At 37.7% G+C, this 21,279-nt stretch overlaps 2 protein-coding genes across 4 annotated transcripts in view; both read right to left on the bottom strand.

Annotated features, from left to right (window-relative positions):
- The window catches only part of ildr2 (immunoglobulin-like domain containing receptor 2), a 29,639-nt gene extending 16,474 nt beyond the window's left edge, over positions 1-13,165 (bottom strand). For 2 of the 3 annotated variants that reach the window (XM_036581761.1, XM_036581848.1), the window contains exons 1-3: positions 12,946-13,165; positions 7,286-7,615; positions 4,486-4,605 (exon numbers count right to left, since the gene is read on the bottom strand). In XM_036581761.1, coding sequence (XP_036437654.1) covers positions 4,486-4,605; positions 7,286-7,615; positions 12,946-12,991 — 496 coding nt within the window. In that variant the 5' untranslated portion in view covers positions 12,992-13,165. The remainder of the gene's footprint in view (positions 1-4,485; positions 4,606-7,285; positions 7,616-12,945) is intronic. The other variant, XM_036581931.1, reaches the window with a different exon arrangement.
- A 508-nt stretch (positions 13,166-13,673) lies between these two features.
- Positions 13,674-21,279, bottom strand: gpa33b (glycoprotein A33 (transmembrane), paralog b). The gene is made up of 7 exons (XM_036581633.1): positions 21,093-21,279; positions 19,630-19,799; positions 19,250-19,466; positions 17,616-17,780; positions 17,391-17,507; positions 17,147-17,270; positions 13,674-16,533 (listed from the first exon to the last, which is right to left on the bottom strand). Exons 1-7 carry the CDS (start codon positions 21,139-21,141, stop codon positions 15,831-15,833), a joined length of 1,545 nt encoding a protein of 514 aa, XP_036437526.1. The 5' UTR covers positions 21,142-21,279; the 3' UTR covers positions 13,674-15,830.

Raw genomic sequence — 21,279 nt, 5'->3', positions numbered from 1 at the left:
TAGTGTTGAGTTGTCTTCTCACAGTGGAAGAATGGACAGAAACACCTGTGGATTTTTCAGATCTGAAGCAAGAATGGAGCTTGATTTTCTCCTCTCTCTCAAAGCTTTAAGTACTGTTTCTCCAATGGTGACAGTTTTGGTGGTCTGCCAGGTGTTGCACAGTTGTTAGGAGTCCCATTTGTCTTTTAATATTTTTTTCTACTCCAATTTTGGAACTCCTGTTTTCCATTAATTTTTCTTTGTATTTCTCCTTCCTTATCCAAGTGGATTATCTTATATTGAATCTCCTCATAAATATCTCCTGAAAAATAAATAACTTGTACTTAATTGTCGGTTTGACTAGAAATTAAATAAATGAAGGGTGGTCTGACTTTTGCACAATACTTTACATCAGAAAGTGCCCTTCTGAGCCTGTAAGTTAGAAGATCAAAAGGTTTACATGTCCAAAACCACATTTAATCGCAGTACAGTTTGGTTGACAATTGAACCATACTGTTTTTAGTTACACAGCAGTCTTAGTAAATACTAAGCCATTGGTGTTTATGTAACTATAGATAATGTCTCTCTCTCTTTCTAAACTTATTACAGTCTGCTTACTCAGAGGCCACAATAGACTCCTCGCATTTACAACACTCTGATTCTCCTTGCTAAATTAGCTCTGACTTTCTATCTCTTCAGCTGTCTCTCATCTCATCTCATCTCATTTCATTCTCCAAATGGCAATAAACAAAGAGGCCCTTTGTTCCCAAGGCAACAGCTTATACTGACCTAGACTGCTCATGTCAATAACTAGCAGTTATTTATATTTTGTGTCTAGCAGGGGGTATCAGACCTTCTTTAGTTCAGAAGACAGAGACATAACTTCTGCAGGCACACAGTGCCAAGCAATCAGCGCTCCCCTGCAGCAATTCTGCCCTGGACCTGTGCTTTAAGTTTGCCTGACCTTAGAGGAGACGGATGAACAAAAGCGTCTCTTATTAAGGATCAGATCCCTGTTGAGAGGCATGCAGCATTCAGCCATCACCATGGCAGCTCTTGTAAGGGCACCTAGGAATGCAGACCCTGCTGTAAATGAGGGGCTTGCACTGACAGCGCTTCCAGACACAACAAACAAACAACATAACACAACTCTTTACGCTCACAAGCTATGCCCTCTCATGATACCCCATTGTACAACTGAGATGGGCAGCAACAAAGAGACAACAAACCTAGACGTATGAAATCACAGTATTGATGAGTGGCAACAGTTCTGCATTTCTAAAAGTGGTACTTCTCACAAGTGCTGTTCACTCCGCATACCAAAAACAATGAAGGTACTCTTAGACAGTACACCCAAAAACTGCCTGGTTAAAACCAGACCAATTTGAGCCATTTCCTTTGCTGGGTCACTATATAACATAGCACATGCTGGGTTAATCTGACCCAGCATCGGTGGGTTAATAAATAACATGTCATTGGAGTTACCCTGAAACATAGTTACTTTGACCCAGCACTGGGTTAATTTAAACTATTTTGTTGGGTTATTGTCTGATATTTTCTGTTTCCTGATTTCATTTTAATTTTTACATACAAAATTACACAATATTACAATGTTAGTATTTCCTACTTATCATCATTCATGTACAACCCCGTTTTCAAAGAAGCTCAGACACTGTGCAAACTGTAAATAAAAACAGAATGCAGCGATGTGCAAATTATTTAAACCTTAACTGAAAGTAGTACAAAGACAACATATCAAATGTAATACGTGCAGAATGTGGTTTGCATTGTCTTGCTGAACTAAGCAAGGCCTTTCCTGAAAAGACATAGTCTGTATGGCAGCATATGTTGCTCCAAAATCTGTATGTATTGTTCAGCTTTAATGGTGCTTTCACAAATGTGCACGTCACCCATGATGTGCACTAATGCACCCCCATACCATCACAGATGCTCGCTTTTGAACTGTGCACTCATAATAAGCCAGATGGCCCCTCTCTTTCTTAGCCCAGAGGACACAGCATCCATAATTTCCAAAAAGAATTTAAAATTTTGATTAGTCGAACCACAGGACACTTTTCCACTTCACCTCAGTCCATCTTAAATGAGCTCAGGCCCAGAGAAGGCGGCGGCGTTTCTGGATCCTGTTTACATATGGTTTCTTCTTTGCAGTTTTAACTTGCATTTGTGGATGCAGTAATGAACTGTGTTCACAGACAATGGCTTTCAGAAGCGTTCCTGAGGCCATGCTTTGATTTCCACTACAGAATCGTGCCTGTTTTTAATGCAGTGCCACCTGAGGGCCTGAAGATCACTAACAGCCAGTACTGGTCTTCAGCCTTGTCTCTTGCATACAGAGATTTCTCTGGATTCTCTGAATCTTTTTTGATGTTATGTACCATAGATGATGAATGAAGTTCTTTGCTATTTTACGATGAGTAACGTTATTCTTGAATTGTTGCTCTATTTGCCCGGGCAGTCTTTTACAGAGTGGTGAACCCCTCCCCATCTGAGTCTTCTGAAAGGCTCTCTGGGATGCTCTTTTATATCCAGTCATGTTACTGACTTTTTGCCAATTAACCTAATTAGCTGTGAGATGTTCCACCAGGAGTTTACACACATTACACAATTTACCAGTCCCTGTCTCAATTTTTTTTAAATGTGTTGCTATCATCAGATTCAAAATAGGCATTTATTTATTTTTTAATTAAATACAGGGTTTGAATAATTTGCACATCATTGCATTCAGCCAAAAGGTTCATTTTCAGCACCAATTAGAACAAAGTCGGTTAAATGGCCTCTAATCATGTAGCAGCTGACCCAGCTGACAGAAATTGCTAAGTGAACTTCTGTAAAATATACACTTTTTAGTACTTTTCTACTGCTTATTTTATTTCAAGAAATGAACTTGGCTTTGCTAACACTAAATCACTCAATTGTTTGTTTCCACTCCCTTAAAAAGTCACATATTTCTCATGTGAAGTACGCAAAAACCACATGTTTACATGTGATCGCATGTTTTTACACACGTGAACATGGCTTCATATGTGATCGCATGTTTTTTCATATGTGAAAAATATGTGAATATGTGTTATGTTTTTTTGTAAATGGCTAACATTAGCATACCAGCTAACATACACAGCTAACCTAGCTAGCTAACTCACTCTTCTCTCAGTGTATGGTACATTACTTGGGATAAAGTGTTGTTTGTAAGTGTAAAATATTTGTCATGTGTTTGTGTATCTTTGTGTGTCTGTTTTTTATTTTTTGGAAAGTTTTGTCATTTTTTCTTCTCACAGGTTGAAAGAAACATGTCAAAACATCTGCAGCAAACCAAGAAGATGCTTTAATACTAATAAAGATTTGATTTTACTTTAACGGCTTGTCCTTACTGAGCAATACTTTAATGATTTTACATTAAGTAAAACCTAAGTAAAAGACAATGGGCCTCATGAATATCTTCCCACATTTTTCTTAAATCTGTTCTTCAGAAAGGTTCTAAGAAAAAGTCTATGTCAATTCTTACCTAAGAACAAATCCCAAATAAGAAAACATCGGTGAATGTCAGAATATTTGTGAAAACTGAGTAAGTGGGTTTTAAGAAGAAATTCTTCTTAACAAAGGTTGGTGAATAAGGCCCATTGATGTTTAATGTAAAAATGAAAATGAAATCAGCAAACAAAAAACAAGCAAACAAAACATATCAAGCAGTAACCCAACAAAATAGTTAAAGTTAACCCAGCGCTGTGTAAAAGTAAACACATTTTAGGGTAACTCTAATGACTTGTTGGATTCATATAATCCAATGATGCTGGATCAGTTTAACATAGCGTGTGTTCTGTCATACACTGACTCAAATTGGGTTGCTTTTAACCCAGCATTTTTTTTTTTTGAGTGTATATTTTCTAGACATTTCCTTACCGATTCCTGTCAGCTTTGACTTTAACTGGTGCTGTTATGATTTTTAAAGTTAACCCTCTAGCTGGGTTGTTATTATTATTGTAGCACAGTCACTAACCTAATGAAAGGGCTCCCTAAAAACCACCTAGCACTGTGGAACTGACCCAACAAAATGTCCCAACAAGCTCAACCCAGCGTTTAGCTAGAAAAAACAACCCAGCACTTTTTGAACTGCAGGGTTTTTGCCTTCTGCCAGTGTTGTGGAAATTAAAGCAAAACACTTTAGAGGCCCATGTTTAAGCATGCAAAGTCACCCTTTCGTTTTTGGCATGTGTGCTTATGGCATGACAAAAGAACATTTGCCCCATTTTGACAAAACTGGCAAAAGAAACAGACCTAAGTCTTCTGTGTCTTTTTTGCAAAGCTGATTTAAAAAAAAACTGTAGAGTAACACATTGATAAATGACGATTATTATATGTAATAAGTAAAAAAGTAAAAAAATTAAATTAAAAGTTCAATTTAATTTAACTCACTCCTTTAAAAGCTAGAAATAGCAGCCAACTTGACCTGGACAGAGTTCAGTCTGTGACGCAGAGGAAATGACTCACCCAGCACCAGCAGCTCCACCTGGCCTTCATTCTTGCCCTCCAGATCATCAGCGATGATGACCTTACAGAAATACACGCCGCTATCCCCCCACTGCAGCTCTCCAATGCGCAAGTCTCCTTCTGAATGGCAAAAGCAAAATATTAAATGTTAAGTACTGGTTCTGAATCAGCCCAAAACTTTGGCTCTTCAGTAAGACAGTATGTAAAATATGCCACCTCATGTAAGCATCGTGAATCTTCTCTTGGCTCATACTATCTAGAATCGGTTTGGCAAACATGTCATTCATAACCTGCACACAATGCTGGGCATTAACAGTCCTCTGCTTTGTTGACTGGGTGAGGGGAGTGAGAGGACTTTGTTCAGTAAGGGCACGGGGGCAGGGTGTTTGCTTTTGATAAGGAGTGCTGTGGGGGTGTTTTATGTAGCACACGAGAGCAGGAGGGAGCCTACATTGAGGCCAGCTCCTGACCATTGTGTTGTCCAAAGAAAAAAGCATAGCCTATTTAGGAAACAGGAAAAGCAGAGCACAATTGCCAGTGTTTCCTGCGAGGAGAGGCATTACGGAACACCCTGGTGTTCAAGACACATTGGAAATTGTACAGTGATATTAATACTGTACCTAGTACCGTACTTTTGTGAGCGAACTCGGGAGTAATAACTTTTATTTTGCTATACTATTCAAATGTAGTTGCATAATTACAATAATTAGTTACATACTGATTTGGTTCCACAATGAATTACATCATATTCAATTCACAGGCTGTACTGACAGGAACAAGTTTTTACTTCTTGAACTTTTTCTGTTCATTTCTGCTTTCTGATTTCAAAAAATGACAAAGCACAGCAAAAATGTAAGGCAGGGATGCACTGATATATGAACTGCGGGATACTGCTGATATCCAGTGTTTTTCGTGTACAAATCTGCTAATGCCAACATAGTAACATTTACAAAATGGGGAAACTGGGACTAAATTTACCTGGAGTAGTATTACATATAAGTGTTACTTTTACTCGTACAGGGTTACAAATGCAGTAAAATTAATAAAGTATAAGTTAGTAGCTCAGCAGCGCTTAAATATTCTGACCCCTCTAAAATATCCGTTATTAACAATTGGTTTAAAATATCATTAAATCTAAACATCTGTCTGATACCAATACACTTTTTAAGCAAATATCTGCCAATGATTCCTATACCATTCTGATTGTGGAAAGGATGTTTTTCTTTCAGTAATAAGGCTATACAAACAACATCTTTCCATTAAATAAATTATCTCTTCTTCTACTTAAGAACACAAATGTGGTCCTGATTGAAATTTTATAATCTGCAGTTTTGACGGAAATACTCAACCTGTGTCAAAGAGCTGCATAAACATTTAAATATCTAATAAGGAATTAAAACATTTTATTTTGTTATCATTCATATATTGTAACTTTTAAAGTTACTCATATAAATATGAATAAACTCATGACGTTACAAACCCTACTACGAGGTATAAATGTTAATACAGTGATTTTTTTTGGTAAAACAGACTGTAGAGGGACTGTATTGTCCTACCTGCTTTTAGCTTCAGTGCTCAGTGTTAGCAGACCTGCTCAGTTTCTCTTTGCTCAGTACCCTTTGTGCGCCATGTCATATTGAATTAAACAGCTTTATTTGAAATTGTTCAAATTTCAAAATGCATTTTCATACAGTTTTAGTATATAAATCGTAGGCTTTATCTGTACATGATGGTATGTTCAAATGTACAGACTCACTAAGAACAAGATTTGTAAAATCACACAGCGCATGTCTGGATTTAGAGGACATTTAACTACAGCTCAACCAGCCAATCAAAAGACTTTGAGAAGACCTAACTTCACACGCGAGCTCCTTAGATGCGTTAGCCTTGGATGTGATTCCTGCTGACACTGAGCTACTGAGACTGTTGTTGAAAAATACAGATGAGGAGCAAAACTACAGCTGTACAGAAGCGCTTTCCTGCCCTGGAACAAAAGCCACTCTTTTTCTCCACCGCAGCGCTATTCCATCCAAGGTGGCGTTAACTAATTTCTTTTTTTCAAAAACTAAATAAAATAAAATTGTCATAACCAAAACAGTTTGCTATGATTGTTTTAGAAGTGACAAAATGTAATGTTAAATCATTTGTCATTTGTTGTTAATAAACTAAACATAATCAAGGTAAAGAGTCACTCAAAGCAAAAGGATTTTAGTCTGAAGTCTGAGTTGGTTAAAAATACCAAAAAGTGCTTTGAACTCTTCTGACTTTGAACCAGTTCAGTAGAATTATTCATATAAGCACTATTATTCAATAATTATTCAATTATTCACATCACGGTACACTTATAATTGAATATTACCACATATTCTAGTGTTGGCTAACGTAATTAAAAAGTACTTATGATGACGGTGTGCCAAAATAAATAAAAATATCTAGAGCACAGCCCCTGACCTTCTTTAGAATATGAATGAAAGAAGACCTTACGTTGGCTGGCTTACCTTTTACTCTGTAGCTGAAACTACGCAGATGATATCACTGGTTAATAAGTGACCAGGCCAATCCTCTTTTAAAGTTTAGTCACTCTAGTGTCCTCATTCCAGTAGTGCTGTCAACACTACTGGTGCTTTAAGCTTATTCAAATGAAACCAAGGTAGACAGACCTCTCTTAGTGTTATATACTAGCTTTCTGTACTGGTATAAGCAAACTGACCGGTTTGAGTCTACAGTCACATGTAAGAGCAGTTCTAGACTCTAGCCTTGCTGTGAGAGTTATTAAGATAATAGCATTAGGATACATTACTGTTGATAATGGAGATATCTCTGCCTTTATAGTGCTCTGCAAGGGTCAAAGAGGCTCCCTGTCCAGAGGCCACAATACGGACGGTACGACTGTTGTCGGAGCAGTCCAGATGGGCTGTGTTTCCCAGCTCAGAGCCTTGGACCCCCAGTCTCTCAGGGAAGGTGAAGGAGTCGCGGGTGCGGTCTGTACAGTAAGACTTATACCACCACTGCACCACTGGGATCTGGGTGGAGTGGGTGGTGTACTGGCACGGCAGGACTACGGAGGAGAACAGCATGGCAAACTTCCTCTCATCCTTCACCGTCACCTGAACACCTTCGCAGCTCAACACTGAGAAAAAAAGAAATGGAGACAGGAGTTGGATACGATAGCAGACTTTATTCATGGAATTCAGGTCTAATTCAGTGGAGTGGCAAAAACCATCGAGTTACCACAACACATGACCCACGATCAAACAGGAGAATGGCTACTGGAAATATTCCAATATGGAAGAATATGCAGGCGCTTGCAGATACATTTACACCTGCACAATATACAAAAGACTATGCAAATGTAAAAACATTTGGATGGATCTACAATGACCACAAGAACTATCTGGACACTGACCATTTCACAGTTGGTAAATTGTAATAAGGTTCTTCAGGTTACTTCACAAAATGTTTAAATTATATTTCAGAGAAAAACACTTTTAGCACAACATCAAACTGATGGTAGACTCTGTGTGTGGAGAAAGCCTGGAGAAGAATTCCAACCAGACAGTACTAAGACTGCTGTAAAGCACGGAGGTGGAAAGTCTGGGTCTGTTTTTCTTACAATGATGTCACTGAGCTTGTGTTCATTGATGGGATCATGAACTCAGAAGAGACTTCTGTAGAAGTCTGCAAACTGCTCAAATGACAACAATCTGAAACATACCAGGTGCATTTTGAAATAATACTTTGCCAAAAAGAAAACAACATTCTTAGAATAGTCTGTTTCAAATAAATGCCACTTTCTGTTTCCTAACACAACATAATACATTTTTAAGAGTGGCACAAATGTTTAAATACTTTTTGGGGCCACTGTATGTATCCTATGCATCTACATCTAAGTGTAAAAGAAAACGATCACTGTCGTAACAAACATACTATTATAGTAAAAAGATGCATTGTTCATTAGAATGTTAACTTTGGACCATTTCATTTAGAGTTGGCACAACAACACTATAAAAAAACACTTTCATAATATCAATAATGAAACCGTAAAGGAGAATGCACGACTGAAAAGGAGGAACACTTCAGCAGTTTATTGACAAATACAGAGAGAAACACAGCAGAGCAGACTGAACACAGGAATCAAAACCAAACTAAAACCAAAACAAACAACAGAAAACCAAAAAGCTATAAAAACACAGACCAGGAAGTAAACAAAGAAGAGCAAGAAAACAGCCAGGAATGCTAATGCTAAACACTAAAAAAAGGTAATATGAACTAAATAAACACAATGAGGAAGGCAAACAAACATCATTAACACAGACGATAATACAGACTAGACTAGACATGGATAGGTGCAATACTGCGCAAGGATTGAGTGAGTGGTGAGTATATATAGCTGTGGTGATGAGCAGGAAAACAAAATCCAGCTGTTAGTACTCGGGCACGGTGGAGCGCTGGGTTAGCAATGCCAAAGGAGTGTTTGAGGCTGTGGGAAGAGGTGGGCTGGTTGCCTGGTTCGGACATGTTACAGAAACCTTGAGTATCGACTGATACTGATCTAAAACTTCTAACTACTCAGCCTTAAAAAAGATATTCTTCATTGAAGTCCATCACGTAAGATGATTATACATTTCAATACATATTTTAAAAAATCAAATTTGAAGTAAGACACCGAAACTTAAAACTGTATTATAGCCCTCTCTTCTTAGCTCTCTCATCTCTTATTTACTGTCTTACAGGCAAATCACTGTTATCATAGTGATCAACACTGGGTATGTGGTGCATTTTTTCAGAGTAAAGTGGGCAGGAAGGAGGGTGGGGCTTATGTTATTGACAAAGCCATGCTCAAATGACTGTATTTTTTTCTGAAGGCACTTAAATTCTAGGGGTTGTGATTTTTTGGGTTTATTTTTGTTACAGGATGGCATGTTAGATGTTGAAAAAGAAAATACGCAGCTAACAGGATCACATTACACAATGTGGGAGAGTTTTAATTCAGGATATATTTGTTAAAGCATTGGATCAGGTTTGTTCCTATATCTGATCCAGCATTTTTTGCTGATAAAGCCCAACATAGATAACCTGCATCAGATCTACCTCTTTCTTTTGGTTTACTCATCATGAAATTATTAAAAGCATAATGTGTCAAGATGTGCCTTGACTATATCAAGCTCACCTCCCTCTTAGCGCAGAAACAGCTCCTCTCTCCGAGCCAAAAAGAACTACTATCAGCTAAAGATCAGGGGGCAAGATAGAGATGCGATGACCTGAAAACACAAAACCCTAAAAACATCTGGGTTCAGTCATCCACCGTGTGTGTGTGTGCCTGACAATGAAAGAGCATGTTTGTCCAGCTGCATGTGGGAGATTACTGAGCAGCAAGCTGGACGAAATCAAAAGTGCACAGAGAGGTGGATCTGCTGGGTGTGTATGCATGAGTATGAGTGACGGTGTCTGAGTAAGAAGTTAAATTCCAGGCTGTGTGGAGGGTGTGGAGAGGTAGGGGGTTGTCATTTTAGAGAGAGGTCATGGTCTGTCTCACGGTGCTGAGGAAATCACAGGAGGACTGGGAGCAGACAGCACTCTGGAGAATATGGAGTCACACTTCAGTTGGCACTAAGCAATCGGTGGTATAAACTTGATTCTGTGCGTTAGGCCCTTTGAGTTTGACCTTTTATCCTTATCTAAAAAATATATTAAAAAGAAGACAACTCTAACATGCTGTTTACTTTCTCTAGCATGTAACTTACACTCTTACAGGAGAAATCCACTAATTTTGCAAAATTTCATCATAAATTCAACTCTGTAATCAGTCACTCAGAGTGGTCTGAAGTGAAATCATGTATTAAAGAGTCCGATATTCTTTACAATAGTAGTGATAGGAACCAGGGCTCGCAAGGTCTACAGCACAAATATACCCATTTTATTTACTATTCAAAACCACCAGTTAACTTACATGTGCCTTTTGAGTTTTATATATAATGCTGATAATGGTAAAATAAGGATAAATCTGAAAAAATAATTTTCTTAAGTACTACTTTGCCTTACAGTGCCTTGTATGTACCTCTCTGCCATGAATGGATTTAACTTATGGATGAATGGATTTTTACTTATGTCAATATATGTTATACATTATATATGTTATATAGTTTATATTTGACTTAGATCAAAACACATTTTTCACCTTAAACATTTAATGTGATAACTTTCAGTGAGATAGCTTTTAGAGGCATTAAACCCTTCAGATGTCTTGTCTCTATTACCTTGTGAACATTTCTGACTGAGTAAGTTTTTCTAGAACCAAGCATTTCACAATAAACCACTCTGCATGACTTTGTTTACATCTTAATGAGCTAATCATGCATATATTTTGATAATTCTATGGAAAAACTATGATATTTGGAGTGAGGCTATAGAGGAACCAATTTTGATTCCCTAAAGAACCTTGCAATGTGTGTTTTTTTCTTAGAACTGTACATCCAAGCCAAGAACCATTTAGAAACCTTTATTTGTAAAAATACACACGTCCATGGAAGAGCATTAGTATCAGACCTCAGATGCTGATCTAGGGTTGCGATAAGATGTGATGAACTGTGTATAGAATCTTTTTAAATGATGAGTTTCAGCACTATATGCACAGTTTTGGAATCATGCTTCCGTTGGTGAGCCTGTAAAAAACAGCTGGAGACCTGTTATCACTACAGGAGGAGTAACTAGTCAAAACTCCAGTACCATACAGCAGTCAGGACGAAGCTGACTGCTGATATGAGCTCCATTCTATGAGTCCCTCCTTTTGTTCTTTTGTTCCCAGTCTGACTCATTGTTTGGCCCTAGGAGAACCCCCACCCAATAAGACCCCAGTGCAGGAGGGGGGCGTTTAAGTCCCACCAATACGATAAACACATTGGCCCAGTCAGCCGTGAACACCCAATTAGGTTGGAGAGATTTAAACAGAACCGTTACAGGAATCCCTTTCTAACAGGGGGGGAGTGGGAGCGCATAACTTCTGTGAACTTGTTAATGCGAAGAACTAGAAAGTGGTGCATGTTCAGCAATCAAATTAAAAAAATGTTCTTGTGGAACAACATAGTTATTATATAAAAGCGTTACAGTAAAGAAGCAGAGATATCACTTTGTCTGACATAACAAACTCCCTATCTCATTCAGATCAACAAATTAGGTCAAATTTAATTCCACTGACCGCACCCGACCACACCATGGAGATCTTGCATCAGTGTGAAACCAATGGAAGGAGTTTTATTTACCAACAGGCAGTTGCAACATCAGAAAACATTAAATCATACACTGCATGTCTCTTCTGTAAAGCTGATACAAATCAGCTTCATTCCAGCAGTCCCAAACTGAGCCACTGCCTCCCACAAACCTCTCCCACTCAGCCACATTCAGTTTTGAGTCAATATGAGAATGCATGGTGTTGAAAGTTGCACCACTTTAAAATAGAACAACCACTCATTTGTTAAACTTACCAATGCAAATCTAGTAATCCTTATTATTTGTTGTATAACACATAATTAACTTAAGTAAAGCTAGTAAAGAGCAATTAATTTGGATAAGTTCTACAGACTGAGAGTCTGTTGTTAGTTAGTTTTGTTGGTTTTGCTTTATTAACTATTATTTTTCAAAACTTTCATTCGTTCTCTTCACATAATGATGCTATTTTAGTGTTATAGCATATTCTCATGCTAAATGTTAGGTTTGGATGCATTTTACATGGTTTTGTTATTCTTACCATGATGCTGTTTTGGTTAAGGTAATAAGTTTAAACAATTTTATTGAGCAAAGCGACGTTATATGGGGTAATTAAATGAGAGATTTACCTAGCTAAGCTAATGAAAGTTAACCTGACTCATTCAAGAGTGAGCAGAGCTCAATGAAGTAGCTAGCTAGAGTACTGGCAGTTGATTTCAAACTATTTAAAATGATAGGGTTGTCTGAGGTAACCTTACTCGGTGAGGAAGTGTGGATGTTGGAAAATTAGTAACTTAGTAAATAAGTGACTATAACTCAGATATACAGTTATTTAAGCATGAACCTGTTAAGTAACTTTTTTAGAGGCAACAGGTTTACAGTGCACAAGCTGCTGAAGGACAGCAATTGTTTGATTAAGAAGTTGCCTAATGAAGCTACAGCAACAACATAGAGAAACAGTGCTAAGAAAAGCTGTAAAAAAGAGCACTCCATTTTACACAGTTATTCCCAGTGAACAAAACTGAACACTTCCAGACCTGTTCTTACAAAGATACACAATACAGAATAAGAGAAAAACAGAATGAATGTGCTCCTGTGAACAGTCCCATCAGTGAGAATGAGAGGTCAGGAGCTATAGCTGCTCTAAACTCACAGCTAGGTGGCCTAAAAATAAAAGCTGAAGGGGATCAACCTGTTGCTCACTTCTTCTAACCCTCTAACACTCAACCTGCTTCTGGAAACAGAGTGAAAACTCACGTGAAACAAGTATGAAGGGAATCCAGTGGCTCGACAAAACCCTCATTGTCCGAAGAAAAGCAAATTAACGTGAATTCACTGGTAGCTCATCCGCCGTCTTGTCTCGGTCCGTTTCTGTCCTCATTCTCCGTTCACGACCGAGGCAGCGAGAGCAGCAGACTGGAGTGTACCACCTCCAAACAGGGGAGGACTTAGAGACCTCGGACCTTCCTGTCTCATAGACGTGAAGCAAATGACCAAAGAAAACGACAGCCAGAGAGCATCGGCTCGGATTTAAACAGTTTGTGGTAATATCCTTTTTTCTTACAGTGAATTGAGTGAAATAAAAAAGTAGGCTACCGCAACATGGTATTCACTCCCCCCCTCCTCCAACTTAGACCCGTCCATCAGAACCATACTCCAATCTTGCTTTGATTTTTTAAAAATTCAGTTTTTAATCCTCCAACCGGGGCTTTACATTTCATTACAAAGCTGTTTATTGAATTTTTACTAATTTGAAAGTTGCTAATCTTAACGTGCTACACCTTAAACACTCTTTTATTTTGTATCTTCAGTGATTCTGTTTCATATAAAAGATTCATTAGATGGAAATAAGTGTGTATATGAGAGTTACATACTCCACAAACAGGTTAGTGTGTGATTTCTGACAGGTTTGGCAGTTTTCACCACAGTTCTGTTTCAACAATACAATAATAACAGTAATGAAACTGGAAGCCAAACGCAGGAAGTTCATTAGAAAACGCCTTTATTGATCATTTATTCTCATATTTGCACTTATTAAAAGTCATGAGGTCAAAAGATGTGGTTGAATAGAAGAATTAAACTGTGTCAGAATTTAAATATTTAAAACACTGGTGTAAATCAGCGTCCATCTGCAATTAGGCACCTGTTAAAATAAAAGTATACTCTTAGAAATTGGTTCTTCTTGGGTTCTTTAGTAAAGGGAAGTTCTGTACAGAATCAATTTATACTTAAATGGTTCTATGCATGGTGAAAAGGTTCTTCAGATTGATGAAGAATGTGTGGTATACCTTTTGGAAAATGGTTCTATAAGGCACTAAAAAGGCTTCTTCTATTGTTATGAGCTTGACATCATAACAATAGCAGAACCCTTTTCGGTTCTATATAGAACCCTATACAACAGATTCTCCATCAATCAGAGAATTTCACCATGCACAGAACCATTAAGCATGAAATGGTTCTATATGGAACACTAGTGGTTCTAAGTAGAACAGTTTCTTTTACTAAAGAACCTTTGAAGATCCCTCTCTTTTAAGAGTGCACTCCAATACAAAAAAGCAAATTTAACAAAATCGTCAGAGCAACAAAATGACAGCCACAGCGCTGAATCTTCATCAACAGAAGCTGAAGCACATAAAACTGAGCCCAGATCCAGCTTTACAGTCAATGGGAATCAGAAATCACAGCACATTTTTCTTTCTTGTCATGACATATTTCTGAGGGAAGCTCAGTGACCCTTATTCATCTAAGTTGTGTGCCGTCAGATCTGAATGTAAAATGAGCGCACACAAATTTCACCAACAGTTTTGTTATTCATCAGTTTCATCTTTGGTGTATCCCAGTGATTAAACTCACATCTGATTGGAGTGAGTATAGATGTGGGTGTACTAGTTTAATAACCTGAAAAAAGTTTGATTTGTGATTAACTGATCCGAACTATCATTAATCTATAACAATAATGAAAATGAAAATCGAAAATAACTATGATACTAACGTTTGTGCACATGGCAGGCCAGTACAGAAGTGTATGTATTTATTTTACATGCACAGTGATATAAACGAATGCTGCAACTATTCCATGATTCATTCAAAAGACATTACACTGCTTTTATTTTATACTGCTGACACTACCCAAAAAATAAACAATACAAAACATTTTATTCTTTTCAGTCATCATAATTTTAACACTAAAAAGTCAGTAAACTAAAGTAAACTCTGCCTACAAGCACAGCCTCTGGCTCACAAGCCACTTAATGCTGTCCTATTGGTTCCCTATGGGAATATTTCCATGAATTAGCACGTGCTTCATGTAAATGATATGTAAATATGGTGCTGGTAGGAATGCGCTTGATTTCACGCACTGATGCTGTTTCATCATTTGCGCTCAAACTTCTTGTCATATGAAACATTCATGAATCAAATGTAGAGTTTGTATGTTGTTAAATGTTGTCAAGTGTCCACTATTCGGTACACAACTTTGATGAATAAAGGCCAATGTCTCTGAGCTAGCTGAGCGTTTCCATGAATGGTAGGTGGGGTGGTGAGAGGGTGAGGTGGTGTTTTCCACCACGCTCCCTACACTTATTGGTTATAGGTTTTTTCCCGCCCACTGGTGCACAGTGATGTCATTGAAAATCAAAAGTTTTAGAAGTCACTATACATTTTGAAATTTTAAATGATATCATATGATAAATTGTGCTTAATATTACTAGGGACATGAACTGACAAGGTTAAAAAGTGTCCATTCTGATTTTGGGTTTACTATTAAATTATGCATTTATATAAGCACTGAGTGTAGTGTACTGCAGAATACAGTATTTGTATTTTAGCTTCTATATATGAAAGGAGCTACCTGAATCAGTGGGAAAATGAATCTGATCAAAACTAGTTTACTGATTGTGGCTTTGATTTGAATAGTAGAGATCCCCTTAAATTTACTGCAAACAAATATTCCATGTCATCATAAATCATAATACATAAATTTTTTATATACAGAACAAAATGTAACTGCTAGCTTCCTCAGTGAATCAAATGCTTAGCGCTATGGCCACCATAATTACCCATTATACGTCTCCACATCACTTTCTGTGGTTCTGAGACTGCTGTATTGATCACAATCACCACACCAATCAAAATCCTAATGGTTATCCTCGATGACGATCTCTGTGGTCATCATAGCGATCTTGGCGGTCATCATAACGATCTCTGTGGTCGTCATAACGACCCTGGCGGTCATCATAACGATCTCTGCGGTCATCATAGCGATCATGCCGGTCATCGTAGCGATCTCTGTGGTCGTCATAATGACCCTGGTGGTCATCGTAACGATCTCTGCGGTCATCATAGTGATCTTGGCGGTCATTATGATGATATCTGCGGTCTTCATAGCGGTCCTGGCGGTCGTCATAACGATCTCTGCGGTCATCATAGCGATCATCGTAACGATCCCTTTGATCATCATAGTGATCTTGACGGTCGTCAAAACGATCCCTGCGGTCGTTATAGCGATCATCATTGCGATCTCTGTTATCTCTGCGGTCGTCATAGTGATCTTGCTGATCGTCATAGCGCCCTCTGTTGTAGTTATCTCTGCGATGCTCATCTCTCTCGTGGTGATCATCTTCTCGACGGTCAGCAGTTCTTTCCTGATCATCGTCGATGTTAAAGTGGTGATTTGAATTCCGAACGCCGTCCTCAGAGCTGTGCAAGTTAGAGGTTTTTTCAGCTTTCAGTTCATACTTCTCTCTCTGGTCAATGCCCCCTTCAATGCTAGCCCTCCTCAGGTCCAAAGGGTCTTCTTCTTTTTCCTCTTTCTCTGATGTGTCATGGTATTCTATCACTGGAGGCCTAAATAAAAAAAGAGAAAAAACATTCATACTTCCAAGACTCTTGAAAGGTGCACTGTATGTCTAAAAGCATCCACACAGCCCTTCTACTCCATGAATTCAGCTACTTTAAGGTGCAGTAGCCTAACTGCTGACTCAGATGTTCAGTTTAATGCACAGCTGATTTAATCTCCATTGAAAACCATTGCCAAGAGATTGGGATGGAGCACATGAGCCTAAGGTCACTTTGCCCAAGCATTGGCTAAAAGTGTATAAAGCCCCCAGCACTGGGATTTGGAGCGGTGGAACTGGGTTTTCTGTAGTGACAGAGCTCCATCCAATACCTTTGAGGTGAGTTGGAGTGGAGTTTATGATCCAGAACTAATCATCCAACATCAATATCTGACCTCAATAATGCTCTTATGGCTGAATTCATTCAAATCTTCACAACAATGTTCCAACATCTAGTGTAAAGCCTTCTCAGAAAACTAGAGGCTGAGGAACAAACTCCCTATTAATACCTTTGATTTCAATAGAAACATTTGATGAGCAAGTGCCTACAAAATTGTGGACATACAGTGTAGGTGGAAGTCATGGGTTTCCATGTGTAAGGGGTCTTTGTGGTGGGTGCTTACCCCATTGCAAACTCCTCTGGGTTCTCCTTTTTTCTGCAGCAGCAATAAATGATCAGCACAAGAACTGCAATTCCAGCAATGCACCCTCCAATGATGCCTGCTGTAGCACTAATTTTCATGGTGGCTGCAGAGATCGAGTAGATGGCTGTGGTCAGACTCAGTAAAAGTTAACCCTCTTTTCCATGTAAAAATCAAACTCCGATTGATCTGGACACTGCTGTAAAAGTGAAAAATGAATACTCACAAGGCATGACTGCCAAAGTGAGGTTGCAGGTGGCAGAACGAATCTTATTGGTCGCTGTGCATATGTAGTAACCTGATGTGTCACTAGACACGTTGAACAGAGAAAGGACTCCATCGTCTGTTGGAGACAGTTGAGAAAATTAACATCTTTCAGTTGTAGAATAGATCACAGTTGTGGTGAATAAAAAGTAAGCAATAAGTAAAAGACCCAAGAACACACACATACTCTCAGTGGTTTTAGGTGGAAAAGATCTCAGGACGTTTCTGACATCGTAGCTCTGCCACTGATAGGTGGGAGCTGGAGAGCCCTCATCAGAGGCGCAGGTCAGGCTGATGTTATACCCATACTCTGCAGTGCCTTTAATCTTACACACAGGATCTGACGGTGCAACTGTCAAACAGAAGCAGAGAACACTGTACTACATTAGGTATTAAAGGTGTAAAAAAGCATGATTTTGGAATGTAAGAATCATTCATATTCAATTATAGTAATATTCAATAAAGTATGCAGTCCTTTCTTGCCAAAATGAATTCTCAGGCTATTTTCATTCATAAAAACCTTGGTGTACTGTTGTCATCATCTACATACTCCTACATTATACTTCACTGTATAATTTAAAGACAATAAAAGGTGAAAAAAGTTATAATCTACTGTAAACATGTTAATTACTGTTAAACACTTCCAGCATGTTGCTGGATACAGGTTTAAAGCTTCTTTCTGCTCTTTGTTTTGTTCATAGATACATTGTATTTTATTGTATTGGTAGTTTTTTCGACTTGAAGAGCAGTAGTTAAAGGGGAATTCACCTCATTTTTTATTATTTCCACAAAATTAAACTAAAATGTAAAAGTCATTCAGAGTAGTTTCATGTCAAATGGTCCATTCTAGAGAAACTTTCCCAGTCAGAATTGTTCATAGTGGTGGTGATAGGAACCAGACGTCTAAAGCGTTTAATGCCTCTAAATGCTCCCTCACAGAAAGTTGAACATGAAATGCTACAGATATGTTTCCTGATATCTGAGACATTGTTTTACAGTCATTTTGAAATAAGGTTTTCGTTTACAATGTAATTTTTAAAAGCTGAGGGTATCTGAAGCAAATAAAATGGCTATTATGCTGTAATAGAGATTGTGACCTCTGATTCCTATCACCACCATTGTAAAGAATTCTGAATCCTAAATCTTCTCTATAGTGCATCTCACATCCAACCACTCTGAAGAACTTTGTTTACATCTCAACTATTAAATTATGTCGAAAAATTTAAAAATATTTAACACTCTTAAAAAAGACGATTCCTCAAGTGTTCTTTAGTAAAGATAATGGTTCTATATAGAATCATGAACACCTTTGCATGATTAAAGGGTTCTTTGCATCATTAAATAGTTCTTCAGAATGATGAGGAATATGCTGTAGATTTTTGTTTTTGAAAGGGGTTATATATAGCAGCATATGGTTCTTCTATTGTTATGATGTCAAGCCTATAACAATAGAAGAACCCATACAGAAGAAACATATAAAACACATTTTCCATCAGTCTGAAGAAACTTTAATGATGCAAAGTACCCTTTAATCATGCAATAAAGAAACCTTCAAGAGCCATCTTTTTCAAGTATTGGCAACTAGCACTGGCTAATACTGTGTTGGGTTGTTGTTCTGTATGAAGCTGTGTAAATAGTTCTTACAGTGACATTTGTACATTCTGTGTATTCAGAGATTATTATGCATCTATTTGAAACCGAATCACTAGGAGGTCAGAAGTGTTCTCTCCACACTTCACAGATGATGCAATAATAAAAGCTTAAACCAGACGCTGATACAAGTGTGAGCAGTTACACTGACATTAATTAATATATTCTCACCCAGGACCACAAGCGAAGTTGTGGCTGAAGTTTGTCCCACATCATCGCCAGGAATCTGAACTCGACATTTGATGCGTCTGTTCTCTCGCACAGTGACTTGTTTCAGTATTAGTTGTGAGATTCTTGCATCTACATCACTTGTAATCTGGGCTTTGCCCTCATACATTTGATTAATGTCTACATGGCCATCGTCAGAGTAAAAGGTCCCAAAAGAAATCTGTATTGGAAAGGGAAGAAATGTAGTTTTGTCATTTGCAAGGAACATTTTCTGGTATGCAACAAAAAAGAGGAAAGCCTTCAAAATAGGACAAAATTGTTTTTCACTGCATGCCGTGGTCTCTGTGGATTAATAAGAACCGTCACAGTGTTGTCTCACTTACCCCTTCATCATCAAATGACCCATCAGGTTCGGCAGTCCACGTGATGACAATAAGACGATTCACTTGGTTTTTAGGTTGAAAACGACATGTGATGTTGACCCCCTCACCTCTCACAACTTCATATGTGGACTGTGAAATAGTAACATCCAAGCCAAAGGAAGAAGAAAGCACTGCAGACAAAACAAACCACACAGCAGGCATTTTTACAGTGTCATACTCAGAAGTCCACACAATGCACTATATATTGATTTTCTTAAAAAAGGTTAAAAAACGGTCAAAAAACTACAGATCTATAAGCATTGAACTGATGAGATGGGATATAGACTAGTATTTCTTATTAGTTTCAACATCTCCCTCTCCAAATAACGTATAGAACATCCCACCAGTATCCAGTGCACAAAATGGAAAGTTCACAGTCAATACTTTCACATTTAGTGGGGAATTCCACCACACAGTATAATTAACTCGCTAAAAGTTAACTCACAGAATGTTCTTACATGTAATGGAGACATAGTTTCTATAATAGTTTTGAGATAAATCAGTTTTTAAATCATTTATTTTAGAAAAAGACATGCAGGGTGTTATATGGCAAAAGACCCAATGATTTTTTTTTTCAGATTTAGCACTATTTCACCATTATTTACATTACATTTTAATACTCAGAAGCCACATGTGGGTTCACTGGTTGCTTTAGATAGTAAATAAAATAGCTACATTTGTGCTGTAGACATCACAACCCCTGGTTTCTCTTACCACTATTGAAAAGAGTTGGCAAGTTTCTCTACAAGGTGCCATTTCATCTTAAACCACTCTGACCATTCTTATATCTTAACCGTTGAATTATGCAGAAATTCTGAACATTTGGTGGATTTCCCATTTAATTCATACCTAATGAACACAAAGTTGGACATAGGCTAAATTGTTCCTTTAAATCTCTTGAAAAAATAGCTTTCCATTTATTCATTTACATCGTTATTACATTGAAACTGTAAAGTTTGTGAAGTAAAAATACTTACCATTAACATTATTCATTATTTACTTATTATTTCATTAAAATCAAGTCTGTGAAACTCATAAGTGAATGGGCGGTTTGGCCTATTCTGCCACTTCCTCTCTTTACTAGATAACCCACTCGAAAACATGTAGAATGGTTAGAAAAACATTAGAATGAACAATGTAGATACAAAACTGATATTGATAGATGGCTTTATAAATCATAATTATTAAGCATTTGACTCAACACATATATACTGTGCATACTGTATTATAAGCTGAACCGATAAAAAAATCCTGAAAGAACCATCAGAATATGGATAAATATCATTTATATCGTGAGAGAATTACTGTAACACCCACTTCTGTCATCATTTTTTTAATAAAATTACACAATGTCTATGTAAAATATACACAAAAGACCTAACAATTTTAATAAGAATGCTAATAGTAATATAATATAAAGTCACCTGAAAGCAGAACTCCAATTCCACAAATTCTTAGTTTCCACTTGTCCATTCTGCTTTGTCTGATTGTTCTAATCCACGGCAGTTATATTCGGTCTTGTAACAGAATAAATAAGCTTGACGGTTTGGTGTCTGCACACTTCCTTATGACTGCTCGGCCTATAGGTGTGCCAATTAAAGCAGCTCCATC

This window comes from Colossoma macropomum, unplaced genomic scaffold (genome assembly GCF_904425465.1).
Source record: "Colossoma macropomum unplaced genomic scaffold, Colossoma_macropomum, whole genome shotgun sequence".
Lineage (NCBI taxonomy): Eukaryota > Metazoa > Chordata > Actinopteri > Characiformes > Serrasalmidae > Colossoma > Colossoma macropomum.
Note: the sequence above shows the minus strand (reverse complement) of the source record. Positions and strands in the feature narration are given on the sequence as shown.

Bases quoted from the DNA above. Each gene is read 5' to 3' on its own strand.
- gpa33b (XM_036581633.1), bottom strand. From the start codon at position 21,141: ATGGACAAGTGGAAACTAAGAATTTGTGGAATTGGAGTTCTGCTTTCA. The intron at 17,781-19,249 runs GTGAGAATATAT...TCTGTTTGACAG, and splicing joins AACTTCGCTTGTGGTCCTGG to TTGCACCGTCAGATCCTGTG. The intron at 16,534-17,146 runs GTAAGCACCCAC...TTTTTTATTTAG, and splicing joins CCAGAGGAGTTTGCAATGGG to GCCTCCAGTGATAGAATACC.